The sequence below is a fragment of the Petaurus breviceps genome, unplaced genomic scaffold, assembly GCF_028583685.1.
Source record: "Petaurus breviceps papuanus isolate PSGF00001 unplaced genomic scaffold, PetGlider_PUasm1.0 91041, whole genome shotgun sequence".
Classification (NCBI taxonomy): domain Eukaryota; kingdom Metazoa; phylum Chordata; class Mammalia; order Diprotodontia; family Petauridae; genus Petaurus; species Petaurus breviceps.
In genome coordinates, this window is record NW_027187400.1 from 23,302,458 (window position 1) to 23,320,464 (window position 18,007).

Below are 18,007 nucleotides of genomic sequence, written 5' to 3' on the forward strand. Positions count from 1 at the left end.
TTTTTCTTCTTCAGCATGGGGATGAGGCACTTCTGGATGTCCCTGCTGATCTGTTTGGGTGGAGATTCAGCTTTGTGGGGGGCTGTCTCAATCTTCCGTAGAAGGCCACCCAGAGTGTTAACCACTAGTCTTGGACCCCAGCCCCTTGGTCTTCTCCTGAGATTTTCATCTGCCAGTGACCCAAGCTTCTCTCTCCACAGAGGGAGAACTTTGTTGAGGTTGCTTTTTGAGAGGTGCTGGTGTTTTTTCTCACTTCTGCTGAGTTTGCCAGCCCACGGATTTGTGATGTACAGTCTGATCTCCCTCCAACCAAATGGAAAAAAAAACAGAAGGGCCCATTTTGGCCAGTGTAGACATGAACGCAGTCTGGTTTCCTGCCCAGATTTAACCATGGGATTTCTGGGTAACCTTTCAGGAATGTGACCACTACCATATAGTGCAGCTCGGGAAGGTGAGCCTAAGTTCTGGGCTTACCCCAAGAAAAGTTTAAACCACCCAGATTAAAAATCAGGAAGCCTATTTAAAACTCCTGGTGCTTGGGTTTAAAGCTTTGGGCCTAGAAAGGCCACATTGCCTATTGTGGCAACCTTCATGAGCTTTGTGCAGCCAGAGCTACTGATCACTTCTATTTGTATACCAGCGTACGGTGTTCAGAGTACTTTGCCACACATGGTCTCACTTGATCCTTATAACCTCCCCATCAATAGCTGGGTCTGGTGTTATTATTCCATGGAGATGAAGAAATTGAGACTCAAAGAAGCTGAGAGGCAAAATGCGCCCCAAATAATCCCAGTTCCTCAGAGCCTGGCCTGTGTGCTTTTTATTCCCCACCCATGCTACACTCACACTGCAGACTTGCTGAGCCTGACCTGAACAGCACCATCTTTACCCAGAAAAGGAGGAAAAAGGAATGCTCTACCCAGCTTGCTCCAAAGTGTAAACTTCTCCAGCTGTGCCCATCTCTCCCCACCCTCATCCTGCTTCACAGAGACCTTGGAAAGAGGAAACTGTCAATTGAACATTGGCCATTCCTTGACAGAAAGTACTGTCTTACCTCCCAAGTTGTTACAGTACCTGACTTTATTCCGCTGTACTTGCTTTAGGTACAGATAATCTTGGTCCCTTAAGGAATCCCATGAGAACAGATTCCCGTGCTTTGCTGGGGCTAGCCCCTCTTCTGGGGTACAGTAGCTAGCCTCTGTGTTCTGGGAAGGAAGAGATCTGATCTCCTCCTTGCCCCTGCCAGGGGGATCCTCGGCCATCTGTTCTTCACTGAACACCTTGGCAGGTGGTGAAAGGCAGAAGGATCTTCTCGGCTGGGAAATGCACCTGGAGTCAAAGACCTCTCCCTGAACCGTACGGCCCCCCACACACATACTTAGAAATCTATCCCTGCTCCCAGGTTTTCAATTATCCTGTGCTGACTCTTCATTCTAATAATAAGAATAATGCTAATTAGCATTTGCCTAGCAGCTGCCTGTGCCAGACCCTGTGCTAAACACTTTACAAATAAACAGTATCTCCTTTGACCACCAACCCCTGGCATTGCAGCTTTCCCCAGAATGCTCTCTTTAAAGTCCTGGCACAGACCTGGGATATTAATACAGTTCTCTTTTCAAAATCCTGCTGCCTACCTGTAAGCAGGTGCCTATGCTAAGTGATTATTTCCCCTCTTGAAGACAGGTGTTTTGTTAACGCGTGTGTTGTGGCTCCATCCCGTGTTTGGCTTCGCTGCCTGCCATGCTGTTCCGGATCTGGGTTAAAACACTGTTTGTTGATATGAATTAATTCATCATGTTGGAAAGTCATTGAGGTTGACTTCCCCAGCTCCTCATCCCCCAAAACAACCACAAGTTATTTCTGGCTAAGAGATCTCGGGTCTTAGCCTCCTTAAAGACTTCTTTGGGAGCCATTTTTTACAGAAAAAAAATACAAACAGCTTGGCCACGTAATGATGATGATGGAGCTCATGATTGTCTTTATCTCAGTGGGTGGTTTTTTCCTCCCTTCTCCAAAGGAGGCATAAATGGTTTCTATCAGAAATCTCCCCACTTTTGCCCAGAATTGTTACCACTGCCCCTCCATATCAGTGAATTTGGATTATGCTTTCTCCCTTTGTGTGTTCCACCCTTGCACGTTCTGTTCATCTTAGCCTCTGGAGATCTTTCAAAATGGAATAGACACCATCTGTCATGAGTGTTTTAACATACATTGTCATGGGTAGTTTAGCAATTTATTTGTCTAGAAGCATGAAGCTTGGCCAGACAACCTCATCAAGTCCCTTCTGTCTCTGACAGCATTCCTAGGCCTTTCTCTAGGCGAGGCACCTACCGCTCACCTCTCCTCTCCTTTCCTCCCTTCTCTTACTCCCTCACCCCCCCGCCGGCTCCAAAAGCCAACATAGTTAGATACACTTTGGCCTTAGTTGTCTTCATGCCTCACTTTGGGCTTTGGGGTTGAGGTCACCATGTCTTAAGAAATATCAAAGCTCTTTGCTTCTTGGCCCCCAGTCCTAACACTGTTGGACATCTCCTTAGCTCGTCCTTCCTTTCCTTTACCATCTCACAAGCTTAGTGACTGCCTCTACAAGGAGAGACTTCACCTGCCTCGTTTCCTCTTCAAGCAAGCCCAGTTTGACCTGTTTTTCACATCCCTGCTTGGACATTTAGGACAGTCCGATCTTGTGAAAAAGCCCAGAGATCCTGCAGGCCCACCCCCATTTCCATCTGCCCTTCCTTCCCTCGTCACGTGCTGAGCTGGCACAGCACAAACTGTTGTGTGCATGCCCTTTCCCAGACTGAGCCAGCGCACTGTCGTAGTGGGCACAGGGACTTTGCTGAGTTGTCAAACTGGCCACTGGATTCCCTGTGCAGAACCCTGAACCTGGGAGGGAGGCACAGAGCGGGTACGCAGCCTCAGAGGTGCCCCCCTCCCCCCCGTGCTGTTGTCGCTCTGACGCTCTGCTTTGTTCCAGATTGACGCCTTTCAGCATATGCAGCACTTTGTGCAGACCGCACAGCAGCAGGCCCAGCACGCCATCGCCGCCGAGGACCAGCAGCGCAAGCACGAGCTCCACAAGCTCATGGCCCGGTACGTTGCTGCTCTTTCCCCCGTTCCCCTGGTGCTGGGTGCAGAGCATGACAGGCTGCTGCTATAGCCAGAGCCCTCCGGGTCTGTCACCCCATCCACCCTCTCCCCCCAGCTGGAGCACTACCCATCAGGCAGGCCCACAACAACCCCCTGTAGCTCTAGGCCCTCAGTTTCTTTTCTCTGGTGGGGCCCATTCAGTCACAGTACATGCTCCCCTGTGGTGCAAAGGGAGGACCCCTGGATTTAGAGCTTGGCTGTGGGATTGAATCCCACCTCAACCTTTTAGTGCTTTGTGACCTCTCTGGGTCTTGGTTCCTCATTTGTAAAATGAAGAGAAGTGCTTCCCCTTGGGGGGCCTCCAAGGCCCTATAACCCTTGAACCTGCCCCATGGCCAGTTGACTTGAACCTCTGTAGATGCCTAGCCTGCCCTCAGCCTTGGTGCTCAGAATAAAGAAGAAACAGAGGAAAAGAAGGGTGACTCTAGACATAATTTCTCTTAGACCCCATCAGCAGAAAATCTTTTTCTATATGGCCGGTTCTCATCAGCTTCTAGGCATCTTGTGCTCTCTGAAGGAGAGGGAAGGGATCATTGACCCAAAGCCCCCTCCCTAAGCCTCTGTTTCACCCCCATGTTTTCTAGACACCCCAAAAGTCCTGGGGAGTTCCAGCCTGCCAGCCTGGAGCCTGGAGACCTCAGTTCCCATTCTAGGTCATGTCACCAGTTGGGTGGCCTCTGGGCTTGTTTCCTTCTCTAGAAAGTAAGAGGTGACCCTGCTGGTTTGTGCATCGCCATAAGGACCTCAGCCCTTTAGAGAAAGAACTTGCCCCATTCCTGAGCCTGCACCTCTTGTGCTGACAAAGAAATCCCTCTGTGGTGTGTCTTGGCTTGGCTAGGTGCTTCTTGAAGCTGGGCGAGTGGCAACTGAATCTCCAGGGCATCAATGAAAGCACCATCCCCAAGGTCCTGCAGTACTACAGTGCGTCCACGGAGCACGACCGCAGCTGGTACAAGGTAACCTGGCTCAGAGGGCAGCAGAGGCCCTGGGGGAGGCCTCAGAGGTGCCTGCATGTGTCCTGGGGAGAGGCCTGTGATAGCTGGCCTTCTGCAGTCATCTCAGCTGGCCACTGATAGAGCTGGAGGAGGGGACTCCTGACCACAGGTCACTGTGTTAGTGAGTTCACAAGAGATGACCGCCCTTCTGGGTTCTGTTTGCTCCCTGGGGTCACTTGAGCTAGATCATACGTGGGTGGCAGGAAGGACCTAACTGGGGGAGGAAGAGAGCAGTCATTTTTGGCTGCCTGTTCTCCTCATGGGATCCAGAGTGAACCCCAAGGACCTCAGCTTCCTGCAGGCCAACTCTTCTCTCCCCCTAATCTTGGATATTTCAGTCCTACCTTGTGTTCCACCCTAGAAGTTAATGTTCTCTGTTTATGTTGGAAGATTCTGAAAAGCATCCTGTTAGCTCATAGGAAATGTCTCAAAAAAATAAATAAGATTTAGGAAACATATGAAAGATGTTATTCAGTAATGAAGAGCTGGTTCTCAGCAGCATGTTCATTAGTAAGACACCAGTTTCTTCTTTAGGAATCTCTTTAGGCAAGGCTGCCTCATCCCAGACCTTGTGGTGCCAGGAGCAGATCTGTTGAGCACTTTGTAGACTTTTAATGTGGTAGCAAAATGCTGACGAAATGCACTTAGTGTGTTAATATTTCCCCATCCTTAACATGTGAGGAGGATTAGTCTTGGAGTTAGGATGACTTGGGTTCATGTTCCACCTCCACTGTATCCTGACTGGGTGACCCTAGGCAAGTCTACAATCTCTCAGGGGCCCAGTCAGTTCTCTTAAGTCACTAAGGTGCTGACCAACATTGCTGTAGGGAGTTCCCTCATCTGGGAAATTCCTCTTTCCCAGTACAGGCAAAAACAAATCTAGGTACGTGCTTTCTGCTAGTGCTTTGTGGTTGGGTACCATAGCCTGGTGATTTAGGCTCAAGCCGCAGCTTTGCCACTGATTAGCAAGGCGCTGCACTTCCCCTCAGAGGGCCCAGATTTCCTCATGTAAAATGTGGGGGTTGGAATAGATGGTCTCTGAGATCCCTTGTGGGTCTGAAATCTATGAAAATAACACTCTTTGTGCAAAACCTGCTTCACTGAAGTGGTCAAAGGACATGAACAATTCTCAAAAGGATTACACGTTATTAGTAACTACATGAAAGAATGCTCCACATCACTAATAATAGGAGAAATGCAAATCAAAACAACCCTAAGGTTTCCTCTCATACCCAGGAAACGGGTAAAGATGACAAAAGGTGGGAGTAGTAAGTATTGGAGGCATTGTGGAAAGATGGGCACACTCCTGCTTTGTTGGTGGAGCTGCGATTGAATCCAGGGACTCTGGAAAGCAGTTTGGAATTTTGCAAGTAAAATGCCCCTACTCTCTGACCCTAGAGATTCTGGTACGATATAAAATATAAGGAAATCACAAAAAAAGGCTCCCTGTACACCCAAATATTTATAAAAGCCCCCTGGGGAGTAGCAAAGATACAGGAATAAAATAGATGCCCCTCAGTGGGGTTGTGGTACTGGAATGTAACAGCTATTACTGTGCCAGATAAGAAAAAGTGAACATCACAAACACAGAGAAACCCAGGAAGGTTTACTGCTGTACATGTACTGATGTATTAGGCAAATTGAAATAAGCAAGGGGTGCTTCAGAGGCCACAGAGTCACTGAAAAGCCTGCTGGCCCAGCTTGGACATGCCAGGCTCAGCACAGACAGACATACCCACACCTTTCTGGGAGGCTGCATGGGACGTGGGAAAATCACCAGCACAGGAGTCAAAAGGCCTGGATGCAGGTCCTCCCTCTTGACACGCCTGTGTGACCTTGAGGAGGCCCTTCACTTCCCTGGGGCCCAGCTTCCTCCTCTGTGAACTGAGAGGCTTGAACTTGCTGCCCTCCCAGCTCCCCTCTGCAGCTCTAGATCCAGGGTTCTGGGACCGGGCCATCTGTGCTCTCCCTGGCATAGGGCACACCCAATAAGGAAGGCCCCACCACCAGTATAAAACAGCAGCTCTGCCATTGCTCAGAGTTGTGGGTTCTGGCTAAGTATAACCAGAGAGCCTAAGAAAACAAACCAAAATCAAGGCTAGGGTTCACTGGTGATTTCCTTGGGGTCCCAGGTCCATCCCAGCATCCCACACCATCCTCATCCATAGCATTGTATGATAATGAATGAGCCCATTTTCAGTTAACAAAGAAATGCTGTTCGTTAGCATTTGTTAAGCAGCTACTGCACACAAGCCATCAAACTGTAGTTCAGAAAGCACAAGGACACTGAGATGAGTGTGACTGAAGATGTCACTGTCCAGGAGGTAAGACAGGTGGGTCCAGAAAGAGGAGAGGTCATTTCCCACAGTGGGTGGCAAGTCAGGTCATATCGGGCCCAGGCCTCAGACATTAGAAAAGAGTTCTAGCAGGTAGAGAGAGATGGAAAGATTTATTTAGACACAGGAATTGCATGCACGGAATAGTGAAAGAAAGACTAAATTATATTGACCATCCTGGAGTCAAGCAGGAAAACGAAAAATTTAAGAAAGATTTTCAACCAGAGAAAAACTAAAGGTTGATCAGTTTCAAAATAAAGTAGATTGTTTTGAGCCTTAGGATCTAGTCCTGGCTAAACAGTGGTCTGTGCAAAAAAAAAAAAAACAGGATTCTTAGGGGCCTGCAAGCTCAATATGAGTCATCACTGTGACATGGCGGTCAAAAGAAAAATGCATTGTGTCCAAAGTGTGGGGGGAGATGGTCCTGTTGGACTCTGAATCTGGAGGCATCTATAGACCCCACTATATTTGGTTTGGAGTGCTACATTATAGGGAGGGCAGTAAGAGCCCTGGAATAAACTAGGCTGGTAAAGAATGGGATACCATGCCACGTGAGGTTCAGGTGGAGGACCCAGGTATAGTTAGCCTAGAAAAACAAAGACTTAGGAATCAGCATTCAGGGTTAGAAGGACCTTCTTGGGGGGGTCAACTAATCCAGCCCTTATCCAAGAGGACTCCCCATTCTGACATACCATACTGGTCTCTTCTGAAATACCATCACCTCCTAAGCAGCCTGTCCTGCTCTCTGAGAGTTCGAGGTGCTTTGTAACTGTCACTGCAGCTCCTGGTCCTGCCCTCCAAGGCCAAACCCAACAAATCCAATCCCTCCTGCAAGGGAGCCTTTCCCACACCTGAGAACAGCTGTGAGGCCTCCCTGAAGTTTCTCTTTTCCATATTCCCATCCACAATCCTATGGTGTGAACCAAGGCCCTTCGCCGTCCTAGGTTCCCTCCTCTGGACTTTCTCCTCCTTATCAACATGCTTCTGAACTTGGGCAGCCAGACATGGAGGAGCTCTCTGTCACCTCTGTCCATGGTAGCGCTGCCTGCCTTAAACGTGCTGTCTGAGCAGCGGGCAGGAGAATAGGCAGACTTGTTCAAGGGCTGAGCTCCGAGCAATGAGGTGAAGCTGCAGAAAGGCCTGTGAGCAGTGGAAGCCACCAGGAAGCAGAAGCTGGCTCGCTGTTTGTCTGGGGTGTGATAGAAAGGATGTTGGATCAGGCATGAGACAAAGCGGCATCTGAGGTCCCTCTAGATTCAGAGACCTCAATCCTTGAAAACCGGCATTGCCTCCCACCGTCCCATATCAGGGCTCTGTACCTATGTACAGTCTCCTCCCCACAGGCCTGGCACGCCTGGGCAGTCATGAACTTTGAAGCTGTGCTGCACTATAAGCACCAGAACCAGGCCCGAGATGAGAAAAAGAAACTCCGTCACGCCAGCGGGGCCAGCGTCACGAGCGCCCACACAGAGGGCAGCAACAGTGAGAGCGAGGCTGAGAGTGCCGACAACAGCCCTGTCCCCTCCCCTGTGCAGAAGAAGGTCACCGAGGTGCGTCTGGGTGGGTGTGCTGGGGAGAAGTCACCAGGCTACACGTGTGTGCATGTGTGCACATGTGCATGTTTGTGTGCAGGCACACATGTTCTAAGACAGCCCCGTCCCCTCCCCTGTGCAGAAGAAGGTCACTGAGATGCGTCTGGTTGGGTGTGATGGGGAAAGGTCACCAGGCTACACATGTGTGCGTGCATGCACATGTGCAGGCACATGTGTTCTAAGACATCCCTGTCCCCTCACCTGTGCAGAAGGTGGTCACTGAGGTGCGTCTGAGTGGGTGTGATGGGGAAAGGTCACCAGGCTACACATGTGTACAGGCACACGTGTTCTAAGACAGCCCTGTCCCCTCACCTGTGCAGAAAGAGGTCCCAGAGCATGTTGGTGATTCAAGATCTGGTCATCAACCAGAATGTATCCATGGGTGGGGGCTACCGCATGGCAGGGGCTGCTGACTGAGGCCCAGCCCTAGAGCTGAAAAACCAATTCCTCGAACTCCATCCTGAGTGAATGAGCGTATTGTCTGAATGCACCTGCCTGTGTGGGTGGGCTCGTGTCTGCAGTTCCGCTCAGAGAATGTAGTCTGGCATGACTCACACTCCTGCTCCTCTGCGTCTCCTGATCTCACTTCAGACCACACTGGGGGCAGCTGGCAGACCCTCAGAACAACGTGTCCCTAAGTTTCACCCCCTCCAGCCTCCCAGTTGTGGGGGATTTCTCTTAGCCTCAAATGTCGCTAACACCTGTGTGTTCCAGCAGGATCTGTCCAAGACGCTCCTGATGTATACAGTGCCTGCTGTGCAGGGTTTCTTCCGCTCCATCTCTCTGTCCCGGGGCAACAACCTTCAGGACACCCTCAGGTACCCAGCCACGAGAAGAGAGAATGTAAAGCCCAGCTTGGCTGAGAGAACGGCATCATCTGGGCACCTCGCCCGCTCTGCTCACTCTCACAGGATTCATGCACACAGTCTCCCTCTGACATGCCTTTGAACACACAGAGTTGACCTGTGATATGTAGTCAGCTCTGTGTCCTAGTGGAGAAGTGAAGGAAGGACCCTTGGAGCACACCCCAGACCCCCCTGGGTGGATGAGCAGAGGGGGCCCAGGGGGAGTGACAGTGTTTCTGAAACCCCTTCCTTCTGGGCCCATGAGCTGTTGAGAGCACTGGGTAACAAGAGAAAACTAGTCTGGGGCCTGCACATGATTGGGACGGCTCCCGCCTCTAATCTGGGATTTTTAACCATAGCAAGTCGGTTCTCCTATTCTCTCCAAGCCCCAGTGGATTCCCTGCCCCTCCTTGCTTAGAGCCATCGAGTGGGAAAGTCCACTAGCTGATTTATCCCTGGGCTTATCTCTTAGTACATGTATCTGAGGAGGGCACCTGCTGGGGTCTTTGGGGTGATCTGCGGGTAATGGATGGATCATGTTCCTCATTGGTGTTTAATCAGGAACAGCAGCCATCATTGCCATTCATTTGACATGGGGTTCTTATTCTGCCCATGGAGAAATGAGGGCAGGAGTGGGTCCATAGGGCCTCTTGCCCTCCTGGAGCAGTCCAGCAGTCTGACAGCGTCTGAGAGCCATTGCTGTGGATCAGTAGGGCTCCCCTTCCCCCAATATCCACGTCAAGAATGGGGTAGGGACGTCCCTTATCATCTCCTCATTTTCCTTCTCCAGAGTCCTAACCTTGTGGTTTGACTATGGGCACTGGCCAGATGTAAATGAAGCTCTCGTGGAAGGGGTGAAAGCCATCCAGATCGATACCTGGTTACAGGTGAGGCTGGGCTGATTACTGTCTTCTCTTGGAATTGTGTCACATCTGATATCAAGCCTTATGCAGGACCTGGGAGCTCACTTGCCCATCAGGGAAGGAAACACAAAGTCTTCACCCATTAGAAGCTAGTTCTGAGTTTTAGGGAGTTCTTTCCCAGGAAGCTGTTGGGCCAGGGAAAATGCTGACTTGTTTCACACGATTTCTTTGGGGACCCATGACTTTGTAGATGGGGTCACTCTCCTCACCAGTGACCTCAGCCCCTCCTTGTGTGTTTGCTGTGACTGCACAGCTCCTCGCCCTGTGCCTGAGCGAGGTATGAACCTCGTGCCATCCAGCAAGTCTGGCCCTCCAACAGCTGCTGTTGCCTACCAACACCAAGCTTTTGGCATGCTAGGAGCAGCCTCCATAAGCCCAGGGTTGCCTTTACACGACAGTGGGCACCTCAGAAGGACTTGGCCATGTCGAGCCAAACAAACTACAGTCACTACTCCCTACCCAAAAGGGTGACTATCCTGCTTCTGTGTCTGCTGTTGAATCCCAGGTCATCCCGCAGCTCATTGCAAGAATCGATACTCCTCGACCCTTGGTGGGACGCCTTATTCACCAGCTGCTCACGGACATCGGTAGATATCATCCCCAGGTACGTGGGGGCTTCAGGTGGGTCTTTTTTAATGTGCCCCATCCTTGGTAATTTTGCCTTAGGAGGAGGGCTTAGGGTGGTCAGGAGAGAGGCGGTCACTGCTACTCTAGCCAAGAGCATCCCTCCCCAGGGAGAGGGGATCTCCCCAATAGCTTAGCTGAACCAGCTTAGTGCCCCCACATAAGCCATGATGGCTGCATCTTGGGCACGTGCACCCACTGCCCTTCTGCTTTGTTTCAGGCTCTGATTTACCCACTGACTGTGGCCTCCAAGTCCACCACCACAGCCCGCCACAACGCAGCCAACAAAATCCTGAAGAACATGTGTGAACACAGCAACACCCTGGTCCAGCAGGCCATGATGGTGAGTCCTGAGGCTTTCCTCAGGGAAAGGCTCGGGGTGCCCTCTGGTGCCCGACCCAGCCCAGTGCCCGGGCTCACTTCTCCTTGCTCTTTGCAGGTGAGTGAGGAGCTGATCCGAGTGGCCATCCTCTGGCATGAGATGTGGCACGAAGGTCTGGAGGAAGCTTCTCGTTTGTACTTCGGGGAGAGGAACGTGAAAGGGATGTTTGAGGTGCTGGAACCCCTGCACGCGATGATGGAGCGGGGACCCCAGACCCTGAAAGAAACCTCCTTCAATCAGGTAGGGACACAGGAGCAGGAAATGAACAAGCCTGAGCCCTTCCCATCCTCCCTCACCTGGGAGGCCTGTTTTATCAACACGCCCTTAGGCAAAGGTCGCTAAGAATGCTGAACCATAAGAGAAGTGGAAGGAAGACAGCTGGAACACTGGACCTGGACCCACCCCAGGGGGGACCCCATGGGACCTATTGTGAATTCTAGTGTGTACCATGACTTCTCGTCTGTCCTCATCTTCAGAGTGAGGGCCTTGGACAAGTCGGTCTCTTCCAGCCTTAGGTCCTCACCCTCCCCAGACTCTAATACCAGGGGCTCTTATGAGGCCTTTGAGGTTATGTTGTGCCTCTGACAATCTTTAGGGAAGTCTTGCCTCCTCAACAGTCTGAGTCAGAATGCATCAGTGCCTTGGCTAGAAAGGAGCTCTACAGCCTCTCGACGGCTCTCGTAATAGTTCACATTTCCCTTGTATTTTATGGTTTGCCTAAGGCCATCCTCACAACCATCCTGTGAAGTAGGTAATGTACAAAAGTACTAGGGCCCCAAAACTGTAAGACTGAAAATAAAGCATATTGCTAAATCAAGAAAACTGAGCAGCCATATAAATCATTATACTCTCTAGGAGAAAAAGAAAGGAACATGAAATATTAACAAGGTGAAGCCACTGCAAACATAGAGGAAATAGAGATCATTATCAGAAGAAGCTTTAGGCCAGTAAAACTCCAAATTCAGGTAAAATGTATCTCTGCAAAAATAGAAACTACCCAAGCTAACAAGAAGTAGAAATCACAAAGACAGCCATTGGAATTAGAGAAGCTATGGAGGAATTGACCAGGGAGAGGGATGGAGACAGACCAAATGGATTGACAACTGAATTCTGCTAGAAATTTAAAGAGTAATTGTTATCTGTCATACAAAAATTATTGGCCAACAGAGCTAGAAGTCCTCTACCAGACTCATTTTATGAGACAAATATGGTCCTGATATGCAAGCCAGGAAGAGAGAAAGTGTAGAACTGTAGGCCAGCCTCCTTGATGAATTTAATGTCCTCAAAATGTAAAGTCCTCATAAAAAGACTATAGAGGGGTGGCCAGGTAGCACAGCAAGTAAGAGCACCAGCCACAGTGTCGGGATGACCTGGGGATCGAATCCGGGCTCAGACACTTAGCACCCACCCAGAAACACCTGGCCGTGTAACCTTGAGCAAGTTACTTAACCCCAATTGCTTAGGGGCGACCAGGTGGCTCAGCAAGTAAGAGCATCAGCCACAGTGTCGGGATGACCTGGGGATCAAATCTGGGCTCAGATACTTAGCACCACACCCAGAAATAACTGGCCATGTAACCTTGAGCAAGTTACTTAACCGCGATTGCTTAAAAATAAAAAAAAAAAGACTATAGAAATATATCTGGAAAATTATTAACTGTGGCTGTGTTGGATCCATACCAGAAATAGTGTGGTTCAGAATTAGAAAAACTATCAATGTCATTTATCTTATAAACAATAAAAACAACATCATTATTTTAGCAGATACAGGAAAAGCTTATGACAAAAGACAGTTATCGAACATCTGAAAGTCAGCCTGCCAAGACCCATGCACAAGGTCCATACACACTGCACTCTTGACACAGTAAAGATGCTTAAATAGTTGGGAGAGGCAGTCAGTGTTCATGGTTGGGCCAGGATGACATCACAAAACTGACGATGCTGTCGAAGTCGTCCAGCTTAATTCTGCCTCCAGTTGCCAACGGGAGGCTCCGTGAAATTAAGCAGAAGCATAGCAGAAATTAATTTGAAAGAACAAAAACGTCTGCAGAGTAGCGAGAAACAGATGAAGGAGCAGCCAGACTGTACTTCAGAGCAGCAGCCATCGGCTTTTAACCAGTGCCAGAGGGCTCCACAAACAGAAAAGTCAGTGCCAGGAACAGAAAGAGGGAAACAAAAACAAACAGAAGTCCACTGCTGATAAACCCAAAAGCATCAATTACTTGTGAAAAAATTTCTTTTTTAATAATGGAATAAATTAATTACGGGTAAAACTGGAAAGCAGTTTAGTAAAAAGCAGCATTTATGTCAATAAACTTCAGCTGGGATTCATGATGTGAACATCTTGATAAAATCAGAGGGAAATAGAGAAGGTGCTTTTCACAAGATGGGGTGTGTGCGCTCCTAAACGACAAAAATAGAATGTCTTATTTACATCAAACTAGGCTTTTGTATAAACAACAGCAGGGAAGATAGAAGACAACCAAAAGCAGTCTGTTGGGGAAGAGCTGTGGCTTGCTGGGGCAGCTCCTGACTCCCACATGACCTCAGTGACTCACGGAATCACCAGTGAAATGGGTTTCTTTGGTCTTGTGGCTCCTGGCAGATCTGTCATCCTAATGTCGATTGTAGAGTAACCTGACGAAAACCAACACAACTGAGAGCAATTTGTCGGTAGCCAAACGGTCAAAGAACATGAACAGATTCCAAAAAGAGAATTCCAAGTGACTGTGAAAATGTGCTTCAGAAGACTCTCAGTCAGCAAGCATTTATTGGGCCCCTCTTATGTGCCGGGAACGGCGTTAGGAATACGGATGAAAAAAGCAAGCTTGTCCCTGTCTGCTGGGAGCTGCACGGACATAAGAAACATTTGCAGAATGGTCCACAGTGCCAGGGTGAGGTGTAGGGGCAGCTCCCCCCGGGGGGTCAGGGAAGGCCACTTCAAGGGGTGACCCTTGAGCTTAGCCTCAGAGGGAGCTGGAGTGCTGGCCAGGAGATGGGTGGCCTAGATGGAGGCCAGCAAGTCCATTTGGCCAAAGCCCGGCATGCCCTAGCTCTGGTTGGGAGTTAGTGGAGGAGAGTGATGGGTGATTGGCTTGAAAGGATACAGGGTCCAGCTCATGAAGAGCTCCAGACGCCCACCAGCGTGGTATGTTTTCTCTACTCAAGGCAGCGGGAGCCACAGGAGCTCTTCAGAGCCCCATAGATTGTCAGGAGAATGACCATGATGCGAGGAAAGGGGGACCTGGTTTTTGGTGACATAATTTAGAAGTGAGGAGCCTGAGACCCAGAGGGACTCAGTGACTTGCCTGGATTTGGAGCTGGGCCTCTGACTCTGAGGTGTCCTCTAGGACATCTCGCTTCCCATTAAACAAGCCTTCTCGTGCTCCACAGCAGAACTGCTCTGTTTTTCTGGGGCTCTGGCCATGAGTTGGCTTAGAAAGCACCCCAGCTTGAACCAGCTTCTTTCCCCTTCTTTCTTCCCAGGCCTATGGCCGAGATTTGATGGAGGCCCAGGAGTGGTGCCGAAAGTACATGAAGTCAGGGAACGTCAAGGACCTGACCCAGGCATGGGACCTCTACTATCATGTGTTCAGGCGGATCTCCAAGCAGCTGCCTCAGGTAGGGACCTCCAGAGGCCCCGAGGGCCATATCCCTGTCCTTGCCCCATCTCTGTGGACCCTGAAAATACCCTGGGGCATCAGAAAGGTTGAAAAAGCATCTATAAAGCGCTTACAGTCCAAGCCCATGAAAAGTACAGGCAGCATCCATGGCTGGCATTAGTGCAGGGAGGGGAGAAATGCCCACAGCTGTATCTGCGTTCTTCTCAGGCCACAGAAAATGACACCTTGTGCTGCTTCTTCCCAGCTTACCTCACTGGAGCTGCAGTATGTCTCACCCAAACTGCTGATGTGCCGGGACCTGGAATTAGCAGTGCCAGGCACCTACGACCCCAACCAGCCCGTCATCCGAATTCAGTCCATAGCGCCTTCTCTCCAGGTCATTACATCCAAGCAGAGACCCAGGAAGTTGACGTTAATGGGTAAGAATCCTCCTCAACTGGTCATGCCCTGCCCCAGAGCTTCTGCTCTCCCTGAGGCCTCCAAGGCCCTTAGGGCAGTGGAGCTCCAGCCCTGCCAGGGCTTGCCAAACTGGAGTGGCTAATGGGAGGAGAAGGCCAGAGGGGCTCTCCCCAGGTTGTCCCGAGCAGCTCTCAGGGGCTGTTTGCTCCCTCCTCCAAAGTTCACTGGTCTCGAACAGTGCCTCAGGCAGCATCCATGCAGACCAGGTGCCAGGTCCTGGCTGGCTGTGTTCAAGGGCCAGGAAGGTTGGTGTCAGGATGGTCGATCTTGACTCCGTCTCTCTATTTCTGACTCCTTGCTGATCCTGGGACCTGAGTCCTCCAACCTACCAAGCTCAGAGGCAGTGGGCAGTCAGTCCTAGCAACACAGGGGGAAGGGCTGAGCGCTGGGCACTGGGCACATGGTGGCGCTGGGGGTGGGGAGCGAAAGGAGGCCCCAAACACTGGCAAAGGCTTCTGTGTTTACTAAGCACCTGCCGTGTACAGAGTATTGTGCTGAGCCTCAGAGAGCTGTAGAGCCAGTGCTGTGAGCAGTCTGGGAAGGAGAGTCACAGCCCGAGGGAACAGGGAAGGCTTCCTGGAGATGGAGGCTTTGGGAGGATTGGTGAGCCTGGGAGATGCTTCTGGACATGGCCAGAGCTGCTCAGGGCTGCTTTCTTTTTGTGGGAAATTATGTTGCAAGATTAATTTAAAGGGTTATAAGGTTTGTACAATGAACTTGGTTCAACAAATGAACACTTATCTTCCCCCTGGAGGTAGCTAGAGGCTCGAGGCTCCGCAGGTAGGGTAGATAGCTTCCCTCTGTGTCCAGAAAAGCTACCTGAGTCCTGCTTCTGACATGCCCTGACTGGCTGTAACTCTGCACACAAGACCCTTGACCTCTCACAGCCCTGGAGTTTTCAGTTATAGCCAAGTCTTTGTGACCCTGTTTGAGGTTTTCTTGGCAAAGGTACTGGGGTAGTTCACCATTTCCTTCTCCAGCTCGTTTTACAGACAGGGAGACTGAGGCAAACAGGGTGAAGTGACTTGCTCAGGGTTTGAAGTCTTCCTGACTCCAGGCCCAGAACTCTACCCACTGGAGTTTATTCTACCAATTAAATCACAGGTTCTCTCCAGAAAAAAGAAAGAAAGAAAGGAAAACAGGGTCGATTTTTACCTTTCTGAGACGGCTTAGGTGTGATCATGCCTGAAGGCATGGGGCTTGGTGGTATTCTCGACGTCACTTCCCACCCTGTTGTTCTAGGTCATCAGAGATGTCTGTCCCCTCATTATGCAACTGGATGGCCAGCTCCCAAAGTATAATCACTTCTTTACCACCATTGGCTGGTCTCTGATAACATGAGTCTCTATATCTCTTTTAAAAATTTCTGGTATCAATTTCTAGTTAATAAAATTATTTTGAATCAACATGCCTTCATTGGATGTCACCAAAACCAGTGGGCTTCTCATTCATTCTAGGGAACTAAATTTGGTAGGCAGGGATGGGGGGGGTCGGTGATCTGGGAGAGCCTTTGACGTCCTAGAATAGCCTGAAAAGCCCTGCCCTGAACTCTCATCTCCCTCTTCACTTCCAGGCAGCAATGGGCATGAGTTTGTGTTCCTTCTGAAAGGCCACGAGGACCTGAGGCAGGACGAGAGAGTCATGCAGCTCTTTGGCCTCGTCAACACGTTGCTGGCCAATGATCCAACATCCCTTCGGAAAAATCTCAGGTATGTGGGGCCGGTGGAAAGGAGGAAATGTGGGGGGAAAGTGAGTCACCATCCAGGGTGCTCCCACAGCTCCTTTGAGAATTAAGTGGTAAAGTTGTGTACCTGGCAGAAAGGTCATGGGAAGCCAAGACATCAAGTCTAGTAATGTTCTGAAAGACTTTAATGCACTAGATTATCCTCACTCTCCCTTGGAGTGTCCACCGCAGAACAGTATTTGTTACTAGTTTAGAAACAAAATCATGAGTCAGGTTCTCAGGTGGCCACATACTGACATCATCCGTGTTGTGTTGTATTTTATTTGCTTGCTAAATGCTTCCCAGGCGCATTTTAATCAGGTTTGGGTGGTGCACGGTGCTGCAGACCATGTATGTGACACCTCTGAGCTTCCAATTTAATAGCACCCAGACCATGAGAAACTATAGCCAGAGACTCCCTCTGGAGCCCCGTTCAGTGCCACCCCACTTCCAGCTAAGAACACAAGCAGCAGCCTGGTGGCCTTGAAGGTGGGCCTGTGCCTCCCCAGCCAGGTCTGGTCATTGACGCCTGCCTGGCAGGAGGGGCCAGAGATCACTTATGTTGGCCCCACAGGGGGACGAACTTGTTTAAGGAAGATGTGTTTAGGCTGCTCACATTGTGTCCATCCTCTCCAGCATCCAGAGATACGCCGTCATCCCCTTATCCACCAACTCAGGCCTGATTGGCTGGGTTCCCCACTGTGACACGCTGCACGCACTCATCCGAGACTATCGGGAGAAAAAGAAGATCCTTCTCAACATCGAGCATCGGATCATGTTACGAGTAAGAGACAGACGCCACCCCCACCCCCCACTTCCAAGCCCAGAAGTCAAGGCTGGGGGTGACTGGTTCTCTTCTGGCAGTCCTGAGGACGTGGGGGTGGGGGAGGAGAATGGCGGGGGCCCTTCCTCGAGGCTTGGGCCCTTGGACAGGCGCAGCCTGGGTGGTCCTGGGTGGGAGGCAGCAGAAGACATGGCATCCTTTCCTTTCTGGGTGCAGGTTTCTCTAGGTGGGACTGCTCCAGAGGGCCTTCCTGCCCCTGGTTCACTCTGAGGTCACTGTTATGGCACAAGTGTCAGAGCCAGAACGACCTAGAAATGGGGTGACTGTTATATGTGGGCCACTGGAGGATCTCCTTTTGTATTGGACCCGACCCGTGATTCATAAATGTAGGGAGCTGCTTGTGAGAACCTCTCTTTGCCACAGCAGACTGGCACCATCTCTGCCACTTATGTCACAGAGAGTTGCCTGGGGGCACTTAGAGGTTAGTGACGTGCCCAGAACGGCACAGACCTAAAGCTAGGTCTTCCTGCTCTCTGTCCACCTCATCACAGTGCTCAGTCTGGAAGATACAAGAT

The 18,007-nt window shown here is 50.3% G+C and overlaps 1 protein-coding gene across 2 annotated transcripts in view; it reads left to right on the plus strand.

The window, feature by feature from the left end:
- The window catches only part of MTOR (mechanistic target of rapamycin kinase), a 113,146-nt gene that overhangs the window by 81,940 nt on the left and 13,199 nt on the right, over positions 1-18,007 (plus strand). For both annotated transcript variants that reach the window (XM_069078976.1, XM_069078977.1), the window contains exons 37-48: positions 2,975-3,090; positions 3,986-4,103; positions 7,822-8,028; positions 8,788-8,888; positions 9,706-9,802; positions 10,344-10,442; positions 10,683-10,805; positions 10,902-11,084; positions 14,330-14,464; positions 14,711-14,885; positions 16,499-16,634; positions 17,285-17,432. In XM_069078976.1, the coding sequence (XP_068935077.1) occupies positions 2,975-3,090; positions 3,986-4,103; positions 7,822-8,028; positions 8,788-8,888; positions 9,706-9,802; positions 10,344-10,442; positions 10,683-10,805; positions 10,902-11,084; positions 14,330-14,464; positions 14,711-14,885; positions 16,499-16,634; positions 17,285-17,432 (1,638 nt within the window). The remainder of the gene's footprint in view (positions 1-2,974; positions 3,091-3,985; positions 4,104-7,821; positions 8,029-8,787; positions 8,889-9,705; positions 9,803-10,343; positions 10,443-10,682; positions 10,806-10,901; positions 11,085-14,329; positions 14,465-14,710; positions 14,886-16,498; positions 16,635-17,284; positions 17,433-18,007) is intronic.